This window comes from Anser anser (genome assembly GCF_964211835.1).
Source record: "Anser anser genome assembly, chromosome: 2".
NCBI classification, from domain to species: domain Eukaryota; kingdom Metazoa; phylum Chordata; class Aves; order Anseriformes; family Anatidae; genus Anser; species Anser anser.
The window spans coordinates 145,367,836-145,391,132 of record NC_139721.1 but is presented as its reverse complement, the minus strand read 5'-3'; the positions used below and the strand labels follow the sequence as shown (position 1 = coordinate 145,391,132).

Genomic DNA, 23,297 nt, shown 5'->3' with positions numbered 1-23,297 from the left:
AATTGAAGAAATGATTAAATGCCAGTAGTTTACTATTTTTGTTTTTTCTTAGCTGGTGCTTTGCCAAATCCTGTGTCTTGCGAGGGATCTCTCAGTTACTAGCGCGAACCGAGGAGCCCTGCAGTTGAGCACAATGCGCAGACTGTTCTTAAGGCAGCAACGGGTCGGGTAAACAGATCTGGAAAGATCTGTGTTACATTTCTGACTTGATGCAGCCTGTTACGTGACCTTGGAAGTCTCCGAGCTTCACTTTCTTTGTCTGTAAGATGGAGACAATGAAGCTGATCTGTGAAGCACTTAAAGATCTGCTTAAGTGATATGCTTGATTACAGCATAAAACAATGCTGCTAGGAAAAGCACTGGTGATTGCAAATGTAACTTGTTCTGCGAATCTTTCAGACTCGCTCCTGTCTTAATGAGTTGAGTACCTTTTAGCCAAGAATGCTTTTAGGACAGTTAAGCATTTGGAGGGGAGGAAGAGAAAGAGGACATTGTTACTGTGGAAGAACTGGTCGCATGCAGTGTATTAAAAGATAACCCTGGAATAGTATGCAGGTGTAACTATTGTATGGTATGTAGTTCAACGAAGGTATTTTTGGTGTTAAATTTAGCTTAGGCTTCTTAAATCAGTTTATGTGCTCTAGGCCAACTTGTGTGGATCTTTCTACGTAAGAGCACTTTAGAGAGTTGAAGGTGATTTTTCATGCATTTATCCTTTTGCTCGTCTGATCATTTATCTTTGTCTTCAAATCTTTTTCCTTGACCAGACGAAATACTCCTTACAAAACCCTGGAGCCAGTCAAACCGCCAACAGTTCCTAATGATTACATGACAAGTCCTGCCAGACTGGGCAGCCAGCACAGCCCAGGAAGGACAGCTTCCTTGAACCAGAGACCAAGAACACACAGGTAGAGCATTTTTTTCCTCACTCAAATTCTTTCCTGCCTGGTATGCTGCTGCTTACTGAAGTCACAGAAAAGCTTTGAACTTTTGTGCTCTTTTTTTTCCTTTTTTTTTTTTTTTTTTGTTAAAAGGCAAAAGGTGAGTTATTCTACCACTCCATTAATGCACAGAACTTCACTGTAGTTACTGTTTGATTTCTCTAACACACAGAAACATTTTTGTGCTATATTGAAGCCTCATTAAATCTAACAATTCTATAAGCACAGACCTCATTTATTGTGTTCTGTGTTACTTTTTTCCCCAAAATAAGCAAAACTTAAAAATTTATGCAGTTGAGAAGTGGGGTGTTGATGGTTCCTACTGGGTTAAATTAAAAGGTACATTGTTAATCTTATCCTAAATACAGTTAGGCTTTATAGAATATCTTTTTTTATTGTTGTTTTCAAGACCACTGATTGCAAAGAGAAGTTTCTCTTGATTAGAAATGCTCTGATGAAGATAGTCAGAAAGAGCTGATTGCTTTCTTTTGGCTAAAACTTAATGCTTGTAATCAGTGCCAGCATGATAGAAGTAGAACATTAAACTTACTAGCAGGTATTGGCATTAGCCAGTTGTTTCCACGTACTTAAAGGCTTTGAAAGAGCAGTGTGTTTCAGGATGAGAAAGGTGTTCATGTGTACCTTGTTCTTTTCTTTTTTAATATGTAAATTTCTTCTCAAATTGCAAGGCTAGATTTTTCTCCAAGTCTCTGGAGCAAGTTTGGTTTATTCAATTTGATTGTATCAGAGGCTTCAAACTGCAGGGAAAAAGCAGATAAAAGAGTTCAGTGTAGTTAAAAATAAGATAGTAGTTTTTTCAGACAGCTTCTTCCCTATTTATTTATTTTTTAACTCCCAGTAGGCAATTAAACACAGGAGGTCTCTAATTGAGGGGTTGAGAGAGAATTTTGGACACAGTTGTTCATGAAATACTATTCGTGAATTAAGTAACAACTAAATCTGGTTGCAGTGAAGATCTTGTTAATCTGTTTAGCTGGCTACTGTGAATGCTCCCTACTCTTGTCTCACAAGATCTTTTTTTATGTACACTGCAGTTAGAAATTCAGCCGCAACCATGGTGACAAGATCAAGGTCTTCAGCAGACAGAACACTGATTTTGAAGGAATTATCTTGGCTTCCATTTCAGATCACTGGTTTTCTTTTTGTAACAGTGTTATTTTCTTAAGATATATTTGAATGATTTGTTCTTGACTCTTGACAGCATTGATTTGTAGCTACTCAGGAATTTTAAATAAACTATAAAATCACTGAGTACTCCTTAATTAGCATGAATGGGTTAAAGTGGTGTTTTGGCTTAAAGGCATATTGACTACTTCGTTTTCTTTGTATTATCCATTTAATCCGTGTAGATTCAAGCCTTGGCCTAAGGAATGTTCATGGGTAAGAATAAGGAGAGATTCCATCTGAGCCCTGATTGATTCCTTTTTGTCTCCCTCAATGAAAAAAGATGATGTGGCCTCTGAAAGATGTGTTAGAAACATTATTCGGTAGTTCACTAGAAGTATGTTCCGTACAAACCTCTATTGCTGGCCATGAATTTGAATATCATATAAACAGTACTGAGACAAATTGCCACCTGGCTGTACTGTTACCTTACAGACTATCTCAGAAACAAACTTTTTGTACGTAAAAAGTATGTGTATGTGGAAAAGTATATTGGCTACACATAAAATTATTTCCTGTCTGCTCAGCTTGGTTCATCATGGCTGATCTCAGTTAAAAAGTTCTTATTCTCAAGCTCTATTCTGAGCAGAGGAAAGATTCCTTCAGCTGATAGTGTAACTAATTTTAAAAAATTATTTACAGTTGAGGCATGAACTCTTCCAGCCCCAGCCTAATACTTCTAATTAATACAAGGCGCTTGAACTATTCCTGCAGTTGTTACTCCATTGCCTAGAACTAGTATGGTTGCTTACCTTTTTATTTCTGAAATCATTTAATTAGACATTTTATGCGTAGTGATGTTTATCAGCTTAGCTAATTCCATTTATTAGGAGTGTAATGCATCCTGACTTGATTAGCTATATGAGATTGTAGGTGGAGACAGGGTTTTTTTTAAAGTGGATTTTTCAAGTCTGTAATTGAGTTAGGCCAGCATAGTTCACACAAGGAACGTGACTGTTGATAGGCCTTTGTAGGAATGCTGTGCTAATACTTATGTTCCTCTGTTTTGTAGCGGTAGTAGTGGAGGAAGTGGCAGTCGAGAGAACAGTGGAAGCAGCAGTATTGGCATTCCCATTGCCGTGCCTACACCTTCACCGCCAACCATTGGACCAGGTATGAGGGGCTCTTCTTCCCACGTTAACTTAAGGCTGTAATGTCAGTCATGTGTTTGCAGAGGGAATTTTTACTGAACACAATGGACGACAAACTGTCCCGAAGCACAGTCATAGTCAGGAAATCACTTACGAGTGCTGAGGGACATCTAAAGTTTTAATTTTTTACCAGAAGTACTTACAGAACAATCACTCGTGGAATAACAGATGGCTGAAACACCTTTGTCTATGTATTGACAAGACAATCGTGGGACAGGAGACACTAAAGGGGAAGAGCATGTCCTTTTAAAGCTTCAGTACATTTTCAAAGGCCTTGCCTACAAGTAGGCATTTCTGAGTGTCCTGAGAAGCAGCAGCAACTGTCAGTACATATTTGATGGGAAATCTTTTTTTTCCAAAATAGTCTACTAATTTACCATCTGCCAATGATTTTCTGTGTGTGTTCTTAATTAAATAAAAGTCTTCACCTCAAATAAAATACAGAAGATGACCTACAAAAAATTGCCAGTGGTAGAATTCAGACTCATCCACCAGTGTCATTTATTCTGTTACAGTCTGAAGTTTCTAAGCTATGAGGGAGATTACTGTGAGAGGCAGGAGAACAAGTGTTATACTCTAGGACAGCAATAAAAGAGAGCCATAAAGGATCTCTCATCACCAAATGCATGTTCTCCTGTTTTTAATAATGATGAATTGTGTGATTGTGTAGAATCCTTCTTTACTAGTAGACTGCAGGATTATCTTGATAATAAACCAACTCTGACACTTGCTTACACTTGTGTCTTTGTAAGCACATAAAATTAATTTGTACAAGACAATAGCAGAATTTTGGTGCAATGTAATTATGCTATTGCACCTCTTAAATCGTTGTTCCTTGGTTGCAAGTCTTCACTTTTTTATGCACACGTAGGCTTTCCTTTCTTTTTCCCAGGTGTTTCTGATCCTGCAGTGGTACAAATAGGCATGAATCTTACTATCATCTGTCATCCCATTGAAATCAATGGGAATAAAGATCTGCAGATACAGAACCCTGTGTAGGATCAGGGCCTGAGCTATTACCAGTTGACTCAAGTTGAATTTTCGTATTTATTTGGGAAGCCTATCATGTGCCCATGCTTTCTTATTTGCTTTTTTAATATATGGCCTAATTGGGAATATAAACTATTTTATTAGCACACATTTCTGTTCCTCCTCCTCCTGGAGCCCCGCCAGCACCACCACTGCCACCACCTCTCCCGATGGGCAGTCTGATAGGTGAGACTTGTGTCAATGCTGAAGTGATTGCAGTCGTGCTGCATAATCAATAATCATCTCTTCCTAATGGACTTAGTGAAGTTGTTTTTTCATTTGTAGTGGGTGCTATATGATTTTAGTACACAAATCAATTCTGGGGTGATTATTTTTTTTCTTTAAACAATCTAATCTCCACTAATTTCCTGTGGTTAAAGCCTCTGAAGGTAAATGCACAAGGTATGGGGAAAAGGTTGCTGGTTGCTTGGAATCTCTGTTCCTAATAAAGCTGAGATCTAATTAGTCTGATCTGTAATAATTCCAGATCAGCTTGAGTATTGGTATTCTGCTGTATCACTCTTGCAGTTGAAAATAAGCCAGTACGGTTGCACTCTCACTTAAAAAATGGTAGCTGATGTACGATGTATGTGATCTATCTTGTGGGAATAAGGTGACTGGAAAGCAGGAGTGTCTGTCACAGTGGCTTGGGTTTGATGCTGTACTGCAGCAGGCAGATGCCAAACTGGAAGACTTGAGGATACAAGCTGACAGTTCTTGAAAAATTACCTCAAACATTACATATAGCTGTTAGGAATGGATTTAAAAGTAGTAAGTATAAAAAGACAGACACCACCACCCCTTTCCTATCACAGGCTGATGGCAAAATTCATTGATCTTGTTAAGAGACGAGCTTTGGAGGCTTTGACCCACATAACCTGTTACACTTTCTCTTACTGAAGTGTTTAAGTGAAAGTGACTGTGGATGGCACTACAGGACTGCAAACTTCTGGTCACACACAGTTTGTGTGTGTACGTGTGTGTGTGTATGCATTCCCGTATATATTTTTATATGGTTATATAAGATATATACGTATGCATTTAAAAGCACAGAACATTCTACTGCAAAACAATTTTTGCACTTAAACATTGCAAAGTTGTGCGTTGATCCATGTGACCTCAACGTGTAAGATTCATTAGTTTGCAAGGTTTGAGTCTTTCATCTGTCAGAGGTTAATGCAAAAAGAGCATTTAAATTGTTTTTATTAACCTTGAATTTTGTGCAGCAAGCATGTGGAAGGTAAAAATGGGCATTCATCTTGATGAGCAAGTGACATGTCTTTCTGTCAGCCTGCACTGGTGATTCTGATCTGGTAGAAGTATAAATTCTATGAGTACAAAACCACAACTAGCAAACATGATTGGCAAACATGCCAAGTGTCTGAAGCTCATGTCATTTAATTTACTGCTTTGTTAGAGCAATTTTTGATACTAGATTGGAGACAAGTTCTGGTTCACAATGGAAAACATTTGCTTTGAGCAGAATGTGGATTTTTTTGTGTGCGCTTTTTAATAAAGGGTATTGCATGTAGAATATTGAGATATGCTTACAAGTTGGAAGCTGGTTCAACTTTCCAGTCCCACCCAGTCTGTCGAAGTAGTTCTCCCAGCATTTCTCAAATGCCCTTTATATCAGTGTTATTTTATGTCCTGTGCGTTTTTTGTCATTATTGATTATAACAGGGATGTTTGTTTTCTATTAATCTCTTGGTACTGCCTTAAGTTATTGGTGGTCTGTAATCAAGTGATTCCCATGTTCTGGGCTTTTTCTGTTTTCTGCGTTCTGCCCCAAGTAATGCTCTGCTTAAGTCTTTTCCTCGGTTCCTCTGGCTAATGCTTTTCAGCTGCTCCGGGTTCAGCTCCTGGTTCCCAGTATGGCACAATGACCAGGCAAATCTCGCGACACAACTCTACCACTTCTTCAGCATCTTCTGGTGGATACAGACGGAATCCTTCTGTGACTGCCCCATTTTCTGCTCAACCTCATGTTAATGGCGGGCCTCTTTATTCTCAAAATTCAAGTAAGCTTCTGAGCTCTGAAATCATGAACTGTTTTGAGCAAAATGATTGTAAAAGCATGCATGGCATTTTAACTCATTTGTGAAGAGCATCAATAAGATTATTGCTTTCTTTCCTAAAATAGAAGGAAAAACAAACAAGAAAAACCCTCTTTAAGTTGTACAGTGATTGCACTGTATGCAATTACACTGTTTTTCCCCTCTGAGTTGTTTGCTGTTACTCATGGCAAGAAATTATTATGATTGCCTATCTAATTATAGGCACATTATACTTAGTATTTCAGGTGTGCTTGGGGAACATAAACTAAAACCAGATTTTTTTTTCAGGAGACCTAATGTGCTTGTAGCACACTCCCTCCACTACTGGGCTAGTGGCAAGAGAGTGCTGTCAGAGCGCAGCGCTCCTATAACAAGCTTTTCCCATTACATAGTTTCTCCCTGTCTCTGTCTCATTCCCAAATCCTATTCCTGATTCCAAGTTTCTCCTTTGTTCTTCATTTTAAACTTAACTGTTAAAGAAGGGACAGAAGAGTTCAGCCTCTTTTCTCTTCAGCAGACAACTCCTCTGTGCTTCCACACAAGTGGTATAGATGGAGATGAATGAGGGGTGGGATGCAGTGGGGAGCTGAGCTAGTGTTAGTCATCAGCTTTCTGCCTAATTACCTGGCAAGGCAAGCAAGGTTGACTGCAGAAAGCTCTGCAAAGTAGGGTTAGAATTGAATAATAGAATCTTGGTGGAAAGCTAGGCTTAGATCAGGAACTTCTGCCTTTCTGCTTCCAGCAAGGAAGAACTCCAGCAAGGGTAATTTTGACCAAATATACATAGAGGAGTGATAGTACTCCGGTGGCTTCTGGTGGTGTGCCAACTCCTTAAACTTCAAAGTGGTGTTTCTTTAAAACAAAATGTAGATGTTCGGGCTAGAGCTCACTACAGACAAGTGCTGGTTGTTAGTATACTTACTCTTAAGGAAAGAATAGTTACGGAATGTTGGAGACACTGAGGTGTAGACTTTTCTCAGTGGTTTGCAGGTATTACATTGTCCAAAAGCACTTTTGTATGCAGGCACAGTACCTATCTAGCTTTTTTCCCAATTCTAATTTTCCTGCTGCTCTCTCTGACTCATGCTGACCCTTCATTTTCCTCCACACTCCTGTTCCCTGAAATTAATTCACCATAGCAATAGAAACTCCTTCCTGTTCAAACAGTCGTATTCTGTTGAATAAACAGGGCATTACTCCTGGAAATAGTTCAGTTGCCTCGAATGCTCTGCACACCACTGTTTCTGAACAGTTGTATTTTTCCAAAGCAATTTTTTGCTCAAATGCAGGTGCTATTCCTTAGTCTAGCCTCTCTGGTGTTTTCAAAATACTGATTGTCAAGATTTTTTTTGAACAGTATTTTGATGGGTGTTTTTCTACTTTAAACTATTTTTCTCCATTTCTGTAACTGGTGATTTTTTTTAATGCTACTGTCTTGACATTAAATCTAGGTTCCATGTTTCTTTAAGATTTTACTTCTCATGCTAACAAATATTCTGTTTTTTCTTAGATGTTTACTTCAATTTTGTGAGAAACCTGTTTGTTGTCCCTCTTTTATAGATTGTTTCCCCCATACAGTTGATTTGATTATTGGTTTTGTAATGAACTAAATGCTTCATTTTTATTCATCAAACATTAATCTTAGTTATGGCTTTATTTAAAACTGTTGTTTACTTGGAAGTACAGAACCTCTTTCAAATTTGATTCCAACTGGATTATGCTGCTGAATTCCCACCTTCACAGGAACTTCTCTATTTCAGTGTAAGAGAAATTCTCCTGAGAAGGGGCATGGTATAAACAAATGAGTTATGTTCTATTGTTTCTTTTTCTGTTTTTTTTTTTTTTTTTTTTGGTTTGTTTGCTTTGTTCTCCCCCCCCTCCTTCACTGGGAGATGTCCCACCAGAGCTGGTACTTTACATGGCATGTCCTGCTACCACCATGCCTCTCTCCTACCTGGTGAGGAAAGAGCAACACCTCAGCTGTCAGCCCAGCATCTCTGAGCACTGGTGCCTGTGTTTCACACCTCATTTCTCGCTGAGGAGGTCCCTACTTCACAGGAGATGAGCTTGTGAGTGCTTCCTGGGCAGCTCTGGGCACCAGTGTAGCCAGTGGTAGCTGTTCATGCCTTTGCCAGATTCTTAAGTTGCTGAGCTCCTCTAACCGGAGAAGACCTGATAATTTAAAATAGAGCTCCATTCAGCTCTAAACCCACCCGTTTTCCTACCAACAAGCAACAAGGTCCCTTTTCACATTTTTCCACTGCCCCCCTTGCAAGCCTGAGCAGAGCAAAATGATGGGAGGTGCACTCTGTGTGGACACGAAGCATCGACATGACACCATCGTTGCCTTTGTAAAGCAGTCGTCTTTGCTCTGAGGCAGGGCTGCTTCGCTGCCTTTGGCGTAGCTCCCTGCTCTTGTGTTAGAGGAGGAGTCCAGCATCCTCTACAGCATCACCTCCTCTTCTGGTAGCACACTTTTTAAAGAGAACTACTACTCAATGAGCAGCATGATGGAAAGCCCCGTGTTGCATGCTGCCCAAGCGAGGCTGAGCGGTCCCCTTGGCACACGCAGCTCCCTGACACGCAGCCTGCGCCCTGCTTTTTGTTCAGATGGACATGGGCACGTTTTGCTTTGTGAGCCTCAATTGGCTAGCCACGAATTCAGCCTTGTTGGAAACACAAGCTTGAAGAAGGTTCTTCCGTGTGTGTGTTCTTGTTGTTCTTTACATACTTTGTTTTTTGTGGTCCTCGTTACTGACGGCTGCTTTTGTTTGTTTCCTTTTTTTTTTTTTTCCTTTTTCCCCTGTGTCCGTTGACTTCCCCCGATATGCTGTGTGCATTGCTACCAGTTTCTATTGCTCCACCCCCTCCCCCTATGCCTCAGTTGACTCCACAGATACCTCTCACAGGCTTCGTGGCCAGGGTGCAGGAAAACAGTAAGTTTGGACAAGCTGAGCTGTTAAAGGGTAGAGCCTACTTTCTTCTAGCATGCATGGCTGGCAAGTCAGACTCTCTTTTGTTTCCTTTTCCAGAAGCTAATACCATCTTGCATTCTAGTGTCGATATGCTATTGGAGCTGAAGGGCACACTCTTCAATATTTTATAACGTGCATGATTATTACTGACCCATTTAAGATCTGAGCTGCAAATTTATTATAGAAAAACAGCGTGAAATACGTGGCATCTGCTTGGTCTGAATATAGAAGTGTATCTTAATTAAAAATATTAATTTCATGTTGATTCATCCTGCCTGAGGCTTCTTCAGTAGGGATAATTGATTAGTTTTTATTAGAAAGGCTTATGTAGACTGTCAAAATATGTACTGCATTACCACTGGCTCTAATCCTCCAGCAGTTTTTAGGAACCTCCACAGTCAATTGAAAATGTGCAGTCTTATGATCTAATGCCACTACAAAGGAGCTCCTAAGGTATTTCTCCTCCCGTCAGCCTTTCATTCTCCATTTCTTTGTGTCCTCTAGCCAGGTTTCCCTACAGAGCTTCTTGCAGCATAGCTTTGCTAGTTAGGTTTGTGAAGGAGATGCCTCCCGGCTATGATCTGTGCTGCAAGGTGTTTTCCACTGGTCTCTCTGCTTTTACTGTTTTTGCTTGATTCATTTCAGGTGAGTGCTCCTGTCCCAAATGCTAGCACAGGGGTAAAGTCATGCTCCTGCTGCAGGGACATCGCTGTCGTAGGAGAATTTTAGTTTAGTAAACAACAGAGTGAATAGAATGTAGATAGGGTGTGAAATGAATATAAAACATAAATAATGAATATAAAACATTTCTTAAAGTGTTTGGGAACCGTAGCAAAGTCTGCTGGAACCTTGGAGGCTCTTAACTACGTAGTGATGCTCCAGCGTGTACTTAGGGGCCCTCAGATCTGATCAGTGCTGCTGTCCAGCTTCCCGTACGAGCTTTTAAGTGCTCATGTTCTGAGCATTCCCCTAGAGATAGGAGGCATCTCTATGGTTCCCATTCAAAACGAAAATGTTTTGGTGTTATGCCAGGTAAATGCTAAGAATCGTGTTGTTGTAGAATAGCATACCACAAAAACGTGTTGACAAACCCTTCCAAAATGCCAGGCGTAGGGGTAGACCTCCTAAAGATGAAGGTTACAGAAAGTCTTCACTTGCAGATAAACTTGAGAAAATTGGCACCTGCTTCTGAATTGTTCCAAGTACTGTCCTCGTGGAGATAACACAGCACTTGGGAGAACCGAGGTGAAAGGGACAGGCTTACTTGTGTGTGTCACAACAAGAAATAAAGCTGACTTGGCAATGAGATTGCAGCAAAAATAGCTGAAGCTTGAAATCTGGTCTAGGAATTGTTCTGTTTATTTTCCTTCTTTAATAGTCCCTTGGGTTTTAAAGTTATCTAATGAGTATGGCTTTGAGCTGCATTTTGGAGGTAGGAGTGCATGTGGCAGTCCACGCATGCACTCAGCAAAACTGGCTGTAGAGGCCGTTGTGGTTGAGTTTTGGCCTTGTGTGCTTCATCTGCCTCATTTTCTACCAAATGTCTACATGGAGTGGAGTTACGGAGATGCGTGGGTGGGCTTGTCTTTTATGGGAAAATGTTCCTTCCTTATCGTGAAGATCTGTGGGTTTGGAAAGCAACATCCCCTGCTACGTGGAAGTCTTTCAGATTTCTTCTAGGGCAGATGGATTACGAAATATGCCAGGCCTATTCTTTTTTTCCTGCGCCCTGTGCCCAACCTGTGAGTATCTCCTTCTTCAGAGAGGTTTTCTGGTATGCCCTGAGACCTCTGATCGGATGTAGACTGCTGCACTGTCACTGTCACCCAGTCCTTTAAAGAGGGCTCTGCTGGTACCCACTTAAAGAACAGGAATGTGAACACACAAGAGAAGATGTTTCAATTTGGAGCTGTATAAATACTGGTCCGGTTACCCTTTCTCATCTAGAGTGTTTTTCTGTTTTTTTTTTTTTTATTTTATTTTATTTTTTTCTTCCACCTCCTAGGAAAATTAGTGCTATTCTAGGTTCTGCCTGTTTTAAGCTCAGAGCCAGGAAACGTCTAGGTTAAAGTCCCGGAGGTGGGGATATGTCCATAGGGTGGTACTTGTCTAATTTTCTGTTCCATTTTCTCCCCTTGTTTTAATGTGAAGTTGAATTGTTGTAAATGTTTCCCATGAAGCACGCAGTTTCAGCACTGCATCTCGGTTAGGGTCTATCTGTGCTGGCACTTTCACGCTTGCATTTCCTCCCCTTTTTTGTCCTTTTCAAATAAGCAACTCATTGTTGAATAAATAAAACTTTTTGCATTTATTAAGGTAAGGATTTCTCAGCATCTCAAAGGAGCGTTGCCTCAATACTATTTTTCCCTGGCTGCAGATGAAAATTAAGGGTAGAAATACATTTTGTGAAAGATGTGCCGAGAAGACTGCACAGACCCAGTCCGTTTATAAATCGTGTTGTCATGTGTCTGCGGTGGATTAATGAAGCCTGCCTGGGAGTGCTGCTCAGTAACGCAGGCGAGACACGGCGTTCAGCTGGCCGGAGACTTTGTTAGTCTGTCTCCAGGCGACACAAATGGGCTTCTGTATGGCCCAGGGATCCCTGACACAGTGGCAGGCAGCCTGCTGATGCAGAGCTGTGGGCTGCGTGGCCCAGCTGGTCACGTTGCAGAGGAGCTGGGCCCGCAGGTGGAGAAGGGCAGCAGCTCCCCAAGGGGGTACAGCGCAGGCTGGGTGCCAGGGCTGCCATGGCTCCTGCCCCGGCAGCTCTGGCCCCTGCAGCAGGGGATTTGGCTTCCCCTGTACCAGCATGGCTGGTCTGACACAGCTGGGACATGGCAGCAGAGCTCAAGCCCCTCACGAGGGGCCGAAGCCCAGAGGTTAGTCACTGCTGGAGCAGCGGCCAGGCAGGAATAAAGAGCATTAAAGCAAACAAACCCTCGTCGTAATTTTCAGTGCCGCTGTAACTAGCAGTAGCTGGAGCTTCGCTGTGGTGTTCGTTCCGTGCAGTTCAGCGTAGCTTCCCTAAAATGAGCATCGCGTTCGGGAGCACGCGCCCAGCCTTTGGAGCACGTGCCCTGCTCCCTCAGTCAAACTTTCTAGAGCAGGGGTTTTCAACCCATGTCTGTGTTCAGTGTGCAGGCTCCCAAATTGCTTGTAATTCCTGTATAAAAAGCCACGTTTAATAACAGTAACTTCTCGATAAGTTCTGGTTTCGTAGTGCTTACACCTAGGCTGATGTGTAGCGGACCGCAGTTGGTGAGCAGTGAGAGGAATGACTTGATGGCTTGCATCTGAGTTCTCTCTCTCTCTCTTTTGCTGCCAGCTGCTGTGAACTGAAAATTAATTTGATGAGCTAATTTGAAGAGTGCTTTGTACCATAATGCCTTTCTCCTTTTTCCCTTTCCCAAAGCAAGTTGTAATTGTGCTGATTGGAGAATCTCAGGGCAGGGATTTGACATTTTAGATTACACACTTCATTCCTTGAGCACTTTTCCCCCCAGAACAGCAGCTGCCTGTTGTAGTTTTCCATCTGTTAGATGAATCCTGGATGCGCACAAGCTAGTCTGGAAGATAAGGATCTGTTCAAAGCTCTCCTTCTGCAGAAGGATTACTTGGCTTTCTCTTACCTGGTTAGATCTCAAACTCTGGTCTCTTCCCTGTTTTGTGATCTGCACCAGATCTTTTTGCTCCCTTAAGGCTAGCTCTGAGAGAAAAGGAATCCAAGGCAGTAGTGTTTGGAAACAAATGAAAATGTTTGTCTAGGCAAAGGATTTGTTTAAAAATTGAGCTGCTGGTGCAGTCCAGAGGCCTGTTGCTGCCTGGCTCAGAGGGTGCCGCTCGGAGTCCTCCCATAGCTAACTGCTGCCGCTAGCCCTCGGCGCGGGGACGTCGGGGCAGGAAGCTTTCCTCTCTGCTGGTGGTCAGCTTACGCCCTGCAGCATGTGCTTCGACTCTAGTAGCATTTATACCTAGATTTGACCACTAATAACAAACGTAGTTGTATGTTGTAGCTTTTAATACGAAGCCTCTGTTTCTAATCAGTGCATGGGATCATAGTGCATGCTGTGTGTGTCGTCGTCCCCACCCCTTTTATTTACAGTCTTACAGCCTCAGGTTGGTTTGTGCCTGCACGCTGGTTTTGATTAAAAAAAAAATGATTTCCCAACGTTTCCAGTTGCTGATAGCCCGACTCCTCCCCCCCCACCGCCCCCCGACGAGATGCCGATGTTCGATGACTCTCCTCCTCCTCCGCCCCCACCTCCTGTGGATTACGAGGACGAGGAGGCTGCTGTTGTGCAGTACAGCGATCCCTACGCGGATGGAGATCCTGCCTGGGCACCTAAAAACTATATAGAAAAAGGTAAGAAGTGTGGCAACTCCGTGTTACTGCAGTGCTGGAGGATTAATGGTATCTGAAGAGGATGAAGGACTTAGCTTGGGTCTGGTGAAAACAACCATTTTCCCTGCTAAGTTGGAACTCTAGCCATTCTTTCTGTAGTTTGTCAGTGGCTACACCTGATGTGATAAAATATAATCCTTCTTTAGAAGGATTATAAAATACCTTCAAGCATTCTAGAACGAAGGGATTAAAAAAAAAAACAGTTATGAGAAGCAGATGTGAATCGGATGGCTTTTCATTTTTTTTTATCTTTGCTGAGCTGCTGGATTGTGTCTGAAGCTACCTCAGGATTGCTGGGCAATCATCTAGAAAGTTGCAGAAATGCCAGGAAGTCTCTGTCCTATCAAACCAGAGAGCTAGCCAGAGCGAGTCAGCGGACGTTTTGCTATAAAATGTAGTGAGGCTTCCATGGGGACTTCCAGTGAGTAGATCAGCGGTCTGTCACTATGCTGAGACACAAGCTCCTACAGTAGATGCTTCATCCCATGAATAATTGAGGTGCTGATTTCCTGCCTATAGAGCCGTCTGTGTTAGGACAGTGACCAGCTTGTCAACAGCAGTGTCACAAGCTTTCTCAGGACCTGGCTGGTTCTGCAGAGCGTATGAAAGGGGATATCTGGGATACCTGTCACAGCAGCAGCGACAGAACTCCTCTGCTCCACCTTCCCCGCTGGCTGGGCTCCGTGCAGGGCGTCCTCATGGGGTGAAAATAACTGACACACTGCATTGTTATTTGCTAGGCATTAAGGCATCGGGTTTCTGAGAAGATTTTGTTTCCGAGAAGAGTATTTTACCTACATGTGTAGTAGTAGGTTCTTGGGATCTATATAACCGACTGCGTAAATTCCTATTAACTGTTTTAGAGGGTGCGGCTGTGATGTCCACAGTTTGTGTATTTGTGGTGGTATTTTTTAATTCCAGTACTAGAGGTGGTGACATTGCCTTTCCTTAGGGAGATCTTTGCGTTTTTTGATTACACACAGTAAGTGGGAGGTTGGTAAGAGTAGTGTATTTACCAGGCAGGTACCATACAATAGGGGATGTTGCTGTAAATTCACTTGCACCTTTTCCTACAGTAACTTCAACACTTGCACTCGTCGCAGCCGTTTAGAAGAAATGCCAAAACTTACCATCACTTAGAAACTCTGTAGAAAAGGCAGGAAATCATTCACCTCTGTAGAGGGGCCTTAAGCAGCTAAGTTTACAAAATCACACATTGCAGCACTCACTACACAGTTGTAGGGGGCCATTGTGTAAAAAAATTTCCTGTAGGTCCTTTTTTATAGAGTGGTGTTTTTTTTAGGCTTTCCTAATCAAGAGATCCCTATGCAGGGGTCTGTATGCTTTTGAGGTAGTCTGAGCAGAAATTACTGCCACCGTAGTGGACCAGCTATTCCATAGTTCATTTTTTAAGAGTCCATATGCACTGTTCTGCTGTGTCCCAGCCAACTGTACCTCTCCCCACCAAAAGGTTTACTGAGTATTCAGTGCAGTCACCACCCACTTACTGGTAGCCAGTACTGCAAGAAAAGGGAAATTTCACTTTCTGTACTTGATGTCGATCAGGAAAACCCTGTGAATGCGGAATGGAAAGCCCCAGGATGGCAAACTGGTCTTTTCAAAATACAATTGTACTTTAAAAGAATTTCATACTGGTGCTGTTAACGTGATGCTAAACTTTTCCTCTGTTCAATCCACAGTTGTTGCTATATATGACTATACAAAGGACAAAGACGATGAGCTGTCGTTTATGGAGGGTGCAATCATTTATGTGATAAAGAAGAACGATGACGGCTGGTATGAAGGAGTTTGCAATCGAGTAACTGGCTTGTTTCCTGGGAATTATGTCGAATCAATCATGCACTATGCCGATTAAAATCCTTTGCTTTTCAAAGTTGGGTCTTGTATTCAGTCATACCATGATTATTTACAAGGGGTAACTAAAAGATAACAGAATTGTCTTAATATACTTTCAGAAAACGTGCCCATTTCTTCAGGCCATACTGTTTTAATGGTATGATTGAATGTCCATCTCTCTAAGTCTCTGGAGACAGTATGTCTTAACCTGATGGCAATTTGTAAAACAAGCAACTGTCTATAACTGGTTATACTTATTTACTTATGCATTGTTAATTTTATGACCAGCCTAAATATTCTGGGGAAGTAGGATATAATATTTAATGAACCATGATTCAGATTGTGCCATTACATTTTTCAGTACAGCATGGTAACTAACACTACGTTAGACTAACATATTAAAATCTGGATGAGAAGTTTAATGTTAGTGCTGGTCATATTACTTTTTGTTTAGACTCTTTGCTCATTCTTGAACTATATTTGTTTAAAGCATGCATACAAACTTATGTATTGAAATATACTTTTTTAAAAATCCAAGATGCTTCCAATTGTTGTAATCTTTACCTGGAGTATTCTCACTAAAGTCTATTATAATGAGTTGTTTGGGTCTAAGGTGTCCATGTGAATCAAAAAATGGGTGGTCTTATGTATGTGTAATTTGTACCCAAGTTTTTTTAATAAGTAAATTTACATTATGACTTTTTCCATTCATAAATATATAAGTGAACCAAAGGTCTTGTCCATTACTTTGTTGGTTGGCTTGGCAAAGAAGTTTGGAATGCTAACGTAGCAAAACCATGGCTGTGTTATCCCAGGCAATGTACTAAAAAGCAAATGTTTGTAACATGACTTTATCACTGACAGAGGGCAAATAAATTAGATATGAAACCTGAATTACCCATTATACAAACTCCTAAAAGTTCTTTTCTTCCAAAATAAATTTTAGCGAGGATTCTTGGTTGAATCTAGTTACCAAGATGCAGTAATTCGGACATTATCTGTAACTGACATGTCTCAGTGGAAACTGTATCTGGACTTGGTTTTGTGCCCAGCTGAGCAGAGGGCGAGGCTGCTCTCAAGATGTGACACAGGGGAAACAACCACAACAGGATGTGGCTTCTTTTAACAGGGAATGGAGCACGGCACTTAGCCGTTTGCATTAAGGGCTAACAAGCAGAGGTGGTTAGAGGTGAGACTTCTCTGGTCTACAAATTCTTTGGCTGAAATAACCTGGAAAAAGAATGTGGTAGTACCGGTTAATTACTGCCATAGGAATGTGTCTGGGACTTCAAAGCAGCCTTGTAGGGGGAAGGTACTGAGTATGCTCCGTAAATGAGTGATGGGCGATGATGGAGTTGAAGCTTTGACTGGCTGTTTACGCATTCATTTTGGAGTGAGTTAGAAATACCAAGCCTTTCAGTTTCTTAACTACTGGCAAGTAACAACTGATAACATACCTTTATAGCCTAGAAGACCGTCATAGAGTGGTTTGGGGGTGGAAGGGACCTTAAATATCATAAAACTCCAACCCTCTGCCAGGGGTTGGGACACCTCCCACCAGACCAGGGTGCCCGAAGCCCCATCCAGCCTGGCCTTGAACACCTCCAGGGATGGGGCATCCACAGCTTCTCTCGGCAGCCTGTGCCAGAGCCTCACCACCCTCTTAGTGAAGAATTTCTTCCTAATGTCTAATCTAAATCTCCCCTCTTTTAGTTTAAAGCCATTCCCATCACTACACCCTCCCTGACAGAGTCCCTCCCCAGCTTTCCTCTAGGCCCCCTTCACGTACTGGCAGCCGCTATAAGGTCTCCTTGGGGCCCTCTCTTCTCCAGGCTGAACAACCCCAACTCCCTCAGCCTGTCTTTGTAGGAGAGGTGCTCCAGCCCCTTGATCATCCTCATGGCCCTCCTCTGAACTCATTTGAATACATCCATGTCCTTCTGGTGCTGCGGGCCCCAGAGCTGAACGCAGCACTCCAGGTGGGGAGTCTCATGAGATATATATAACCTAATAAAGTCTACATATAATTTGTTATTATAAACCTTTCACATATATAAAATTCCAAGTACTTCTGTAGTTTAACAACCAGGAAAGCATTCAAACCATCTATTTTCACAGATGTTTTTAACAGCTAGCCACATGCATGTTCTATTTATTGTTGTGAATGAACAAAATTTGGAGCAATTTCAGTTTTCATACACTGATTTATATTTATTCTCATTTGTGGCCTTCGTGCATCAACATGTAAACATCTTTCCCAACCCCACAATTAATAGCCCCCACTAAAACTTGTACAGCACAATTTGTAAGGTTTCCTACAATAAAACACTTTAATTTTTATTTTATATTTTTAGAAAAAAAAAGTAGAACTTCCCCCCCAAAAAAAAGTTTCTTAAAAAAATAATTTTTGGTAGCCTGTGTTGGAAGCAGATAACTTTTGAAGTAAATTTAGGCACAGTCTGGTAAGTAGCTGCCAGAACGAGTGGAAGGAGTTCTCTCACTTGTCGCGCATGAGTACCATTTCTGTCAGTTGAATGAGGGCTTCTCTTTCAGGGGATGGTCGTAGCTTGCTGATCTCTCTTGTAGCTTCATGGCAGTAGCGCTGGGCGAGGTAGGTCGTTTGCTGCACACCATCACTCTTATGTGGGAAGACAGATAAACATAATGGGTAACTGATCAGCCCCTTTTGCCTCTTCCAGGTACAGTGGGAAGTTTTAAAGTCAATAAGTGCCCTGAACACCTACCTATATTCTGAAGGGGAAGAGGATTCATTCTATATCCACTGAATCCTACATCCCCTCCCCAAAGCTCTGAAATACTAAAACGCATCCATGCTAAACTTAATTGTATTTATAAAACAACACTGCTATTACTAAGATATGATTCAGTAGGACTGGAAAATAATTGACCAACCCCTCCCCATCCTACCCAAAATAGAGGCATAAAAAAAAATTTCACAAACATGCTATGCTGACTAAATATGTACTAATTCTGCACAGACAATTATTTACTCTTTTCACATCAGAGTCAATTAAAATTGGAGTGTGTGCTTCAGTTGCAAGAATTAGTTGCTGCTTTCATCAGTTGTTGGACGCAGGAACTCTTCAACTGAAGGAACTGAGTTTATGCGTGAGCTTTTTGTTTTTATTATGGAGATTTTATGCAATTTGAGGGGGAAAAAGCTATTAAATCCAGTAACCAGTAACTTTTAAAACACTGCCAGTAAGGCAGTTGTAGAGTACTAACTTGCTATTGCACACAGCATGCTACTTAATGTATATTTGAAAAGTGCAACCCTGCCATTTTACTTCAGAGGCAATGAATTTCATATGGACTTCAGTGGGAACAGCACTTTGGGAATGAAGTAGTTGGTACCAGTCCTACCTGCAACACGTATTTCCGAGCACGTTCAACATCTCCTGGTTTACTGAATCGTCTCATTATCATTGCATTCATTTCTGGAAACTAAGCACAAAGTGAAAAGTTTTTTGTACTGCTTATGAGTTGTTCTCCATGTAGCTGCTGGCTATGCTAAGGTGAAAAAGAAACTGAAGTAGAGCCTCCTTTCCCTGCCGTTGTTACTACAGATACCAGTAAACACAGATATATCGCAGTACACTCATAAACAATGATCTGCTTTCCCTGCACACACACCTTTGGGCCTGAAACCACAGATCTACAAACTTCTTGTTGGGGAACAAACATGCAACATCCCTCGTTGTTATGACATTTCTCTATTAGTCAGAGGTAGTCATCTTGGAAGATACGCGTAAAAGTTTACTGGTGACTCATACCTCGCTTTCTTTAGATTCTAGCTTTCTTCCTGTGTAATGACAAGTTAATTGTGATGTTCATATTATTCATATTTACAATGATACAGGAGGTACATGCTTTTACTTTTTACATTTAAGCTCCAAAGAATATAAAAATACCCAAACCTGTAATGAAAAGCTATTTTTAATAGTTGTACAGATTTTAAGGGTAGTACATAAGCACTTGATAGCAATGCTAATAATAAAAATAAACCCTCATTCTTCAGCTGTACTAGTTAAAGAGTAACTTTAGAATTAGCATACAGTAGTATAATTCTTTAAAAATGATCAGGATTTTTTTACAATGTGAATGAGCTTAAAATACTAAATGAAGAGGTCTTACGTCAAGCTAAACAATTTTGTTTAAAGGCCGCTCAATATTTCAATGCAAAAAAATGTATTTCAGACGGAGGGTAAAGGACAAGAAGAAAAGGCTATCACTTAAGATCCAGACAGCATTAAAAACTGAAGTACTGTTGTCAAGAAGAAAACATGAGGATTACCAGATAAATTAAAGGGTATGTAGGATAGCAGTAATATTAATTCTGAGAGAAAAGACAGCCTATAACTAACAATTACATTTTGGACTATCCTCAAGTCCTTGGCTCAGGACTTTTTATTCTCAGATAAAAATAGATGAAACATCTTTTAGTAGCAACACAGATAAGCATTTGTTGAAGCTCCAGATTTTTTTAGCACTTATACTTTGTTTACATATCATTTAAGTCTGTAGTGCTGTTCTTCCAGTTTCTTGAAAATGGCAGGAAATGTTCAGCTAAGAAGTCTTACATCTAATGCAAGATGATCAAGTTACCTCTCAATAAAAGCTTGAATGGGAAGCTTCCATTTCTCATCTATCAAATACAAATGACTAAAAACATTTAAAAGTGACCTATTAAGTTCAAGTAAGATTTTAAAATAAATCTGATGGATTTTTTTTGTTGCCATTTCCATATTATTATTTATCTTATCAAACTAACTAAATGAATAGGGGGTGGTTGCAAGTCAGAGACAAACAACCAACCCGAATACATGAATAAAGGAATAGTTCTAATTAAAAAAACTGGAATATTCAACATTGACAAGACAATTAGTGTCACCCGTTCTCTGCCAAACCCTGTTCAGTCTTTGTGCTATGTCCTCCTATTTCCCTTCAGGTATCTTAAAAAACAACGCTACACAACTGCATCCACTTTCAGTACCTGGCTCTCGCTGTTCCTTTAGACAACCCCAGTTGTCGATGACTAACAACGTCCTGCTGCACATCAACAAATTCTGAAATAATGATTCAAGAACAAGTTCACGAATTCCCCAGACTAGCCTGTGGGGAGGAACTCAGAACTTGGAGGAGGCTGTTCTCAGCACGCATCAGTCTGCATTCTTAAGTGACTGATAATGTTCACTTTCTTGTCTTTTGTGGGATACGTGTCCCTGTAAGTGCCCAAAGGATGAGGAAACAAACACATGCGTACATTCCAGCCTCCCCCTGGCCTCTTTCTGTTAAGAAAAAGATGTAACTGTTAAAAAATTTTTGTTGCTGTTCGTAATTATTTTGAATTTTTCCCATGTCAAGCACTGAGCAATTCCAATGAGAAAACACAGACTACAGCCCTCACTTGAACTGGCTGTGCCAGTTTTCATATCATGAAGTTTAGTCAGAAGGATGGCTTTGTAAGTCCCAAATCTTCTTCCCTCAGGTGAACCAAAAGCTTGAGCAAGGTGCATTAAACCAGCCTCTTTCCCTTTTAAGGATTAGTAGAAGCTTGAATGCTCCTGTTGGTGCTGCTAGCACTTCTGTTTACTTTGCACTCCTCCAAATCATTCTCAGGCCACTAAATATTGTGACCGATTTTTAAGCTTATTTATGATACTCCTTTCTCTTACCCAAGCTACTGTTACATTTACCTCCAGTAGCACAACTGTAAAGAAGGGAAAGCTTCCCATATTTTTAACTGGGTAAGACTTGGCCCCAGAACAGATACAAAGCCTAAAACTTGGCAAAAGGGCTATATAGTGAGAGCCTAGGGAGAACGTGTCTCAGGAAAGAACATGAGCAAGCAGCTACCTAGGAATAACCTGCAGAAAACATGCAGAATCTCTGAATACCTGTGCCTTTGCCAAGGCTGGGCATTTGGGGCAGCAGAAAACTAATGCTTCTGTTGATAAAAGGGCCTAATGGTAAGAGTGATTGTGGAGGAAGGTGCTTGTCAATCTGAAAAAACGTGTGCACTCTAAATCTGGCTGATCCTGAACGCGCTGATTTTTCACACGTGCCCAGGCCACGTTCATCGCCCATGCTGTAGACTTGCTGTGTTCAAGCTAGACCTCTGTGTGGCTGTCAGGAGCAGCATACAGCTTGTGGTTTGGGAGAGACGTGTCCCTTTTGACTTACCTGCCGACAAGCAAACAAGACAGGGCCTGTGGCTAATCCAAGCTTGAGATCCGCTGCTGCTGGTTTGCCTAGACGGTCAGCACATGATGTAAAATCCAGCACATCATCTATTAGCTGGAAGAAGATAAACATACAGATTAATTTAAGGCAGGCTTTTTGTTTGTTCGTTTTGTTACGAAAACTAAATACAGAATAATCCTTGTTAAAATTTATAGAAAGAATGAAGACAACCCACTTTGATTTCTAAAGGCAGTTGGGGAAAAGTTTAGATTCCTTTTAGTTCAATAAAAGCACTACCTGAAAAGCTATGCCAACATTTTTTCCATACTGGTATGCAATCTCGTGAACTTTGGGATCAGGGCAGCCTAGAATTGAAACCTGAAAAGAAAAACAAAACAAATAAATAGAAAGCTTTAGTTAGCATCCCCTTCTAGTCTCTGACCAGAGGTGCAATGCTGCAAGCGCAGGCAGCAGGAATCTGGGAAAGGATTAAAAGCTGAGTCAGGCACACATTCTTGCTTATCTCTTGGATACACACACATAGCCGAGCTCACTAGAAAACAAGGCTGAACAGCAGCGCAGTATGAGAAATATATGCAACTCTGGACAGATATTAGCTTTATTAAATATTAATCAGTTGGAAATTATAATGGAAGGATGGAGAGGGAAGGAATACAAATGCATTGCACGAGCAGGCTAGTAGTCATATCCAGTCCGGAGACAAGAGAAATTAAATTTATTACGTATCTAAATCAGCCAGGGGATAATTAGAGGTCAGATAACAGATAAATGGACATTACATGCCTCATAAAAGATCCACAAAATTAGAAGTGTTGCACCCAATACAGGAGGGAGTTGAGATAAGGAAAATTATGTTTAAGGTGATGTTAACTGTCTAAAGCTGAATTGCTCGGGAAGACAACTGATTAGGTTTCAGACAGAGGTATCAAGGGATAATTAGTGGCAAAGAAAAATAAGATAGTGAATGAAAAAAGCACACCAAGCTAGACAAAAGTATTGCTAAACTAAACATTTTGAGTACAGATACAGGAATTGACTACTTGAGAGACAGATTTTACTGAATAAACTCCACAAAACTAAAATAAAGGATGCTGAGTAAGATCAGAGAATTAATATCTTGCCCTAAAGTAAGGGCACTTACCCTTTTGCACTTACATATTGATTACACACTTTGCAAAAGGAGGTTGGTTACATTTAAAGACTCAGTTTTATTTCAGCCTTCAATAAAGCAATCAGGAATAGGGGACAAAAATCCATCCAAGTCTACTGTGACTAGCGGAAGGGGTGAAGGTATATTTTATTTAATGTCAGACTAAAAATACATGCTAGGAGAGCCATGCAACATAAAAATAAGTACATAAAAAGTCATCTTTAAAAGAGAGTATGTAAGGTAGGATCACTAAAAATACAAGAAGCACAAAAAGCAAACAAACTGAAAGAAAGTCCTAGAGTAGTTTTGAAGGTGAATATAAAGA

The 23,297-nt window shown here is 40.9% G+C and overlaps 2 protein-coding genes across 19 annotated transcripts in view; one reads left to right on the top strand and one right to left on the bottom strand.

Annotated features, from left to right (window-relative positions):
* Positions 1 to 16,501, top strand: part of ABI1 (abl interactor 1) — an 80,303-nt gene extending 63,802 nt beyond the window's left edge. For 3 of the 17 annotated variants that reach the window (XM_083822912.1, XM_083822921.1, XM_083822928.1), the window contains 7 exons: positions 768 to 908; positions 3,139 to 3,239; positions 4,412 to 4,492; positions 6,151 to 6,327; positions 9,213 to 9,299; positions 13,516 to 13,701; positions 15,441 to 16,501. In XM_083822912.1, the coding sequence (XP_083679038.1) occupies positions 768 to 908; positions 3,139 to 3,239; positions 4,412 to 4,492; positions 6,151 to 6,327; positions 9,213 to 9,299; positions 13,516 to 13,701; positions 15,441 to 15,616 (949 nt within the window). In that variant the 3' untranslated portion in view covers positions 15,617 to 16,501. The remainder of the gene's footprint in view (positions 1 to 767; positions 909 to 3,138; positions 3,240 to 4,411; positions 4,493 to 6,150; positions 6,328 to 9,212; positions 9,300 to 13,515; positions 13,702 to 15,440) is intronic. The other 14 variants (XM_083822917.1, XM_083822918.1, XM_083822919.1 and 11 more) reach the window with 7 other exon arrangements.
* A 1,280-nt stretch (positions 16,502 to 17,781) lies between these two features.
* PDSS1 (decaprenyl diphosphate synthase subunit 1) overlaps positions 17,782 to 23,297 on the bottom strand; it is a 23,072-nt gene continuing 17,556 nt past the window's right edge. For both annotated transcript variants that reach the window (XM_083822932.1, XM_083822933.1), the window contains 4 exons: positions 22,099 to 22,179; positions 21,802 to 21,915; positions 18,982 to 19,062; positions 17,782 to 18,235 (listed from right to left, as the gene is read on the bottom strand). In XM_083822932.1, the coding sequence (XP_083679058.1) occupies positions 18,095 to 18,235; positions 18,982 to 19,062; positions 21,802 to 21,915; positions 22,099 to 22,179 (417 nt within the window). In that variant the 3' untranslated portion in view covers positions 17,782 to 18,094. The remainder of the gene's footprint in view (positions 18,236 to 18,981; positions 19,063 to 21,801; positions 21,916 to 22,098; positions 22,180 to 23,297) is intronic.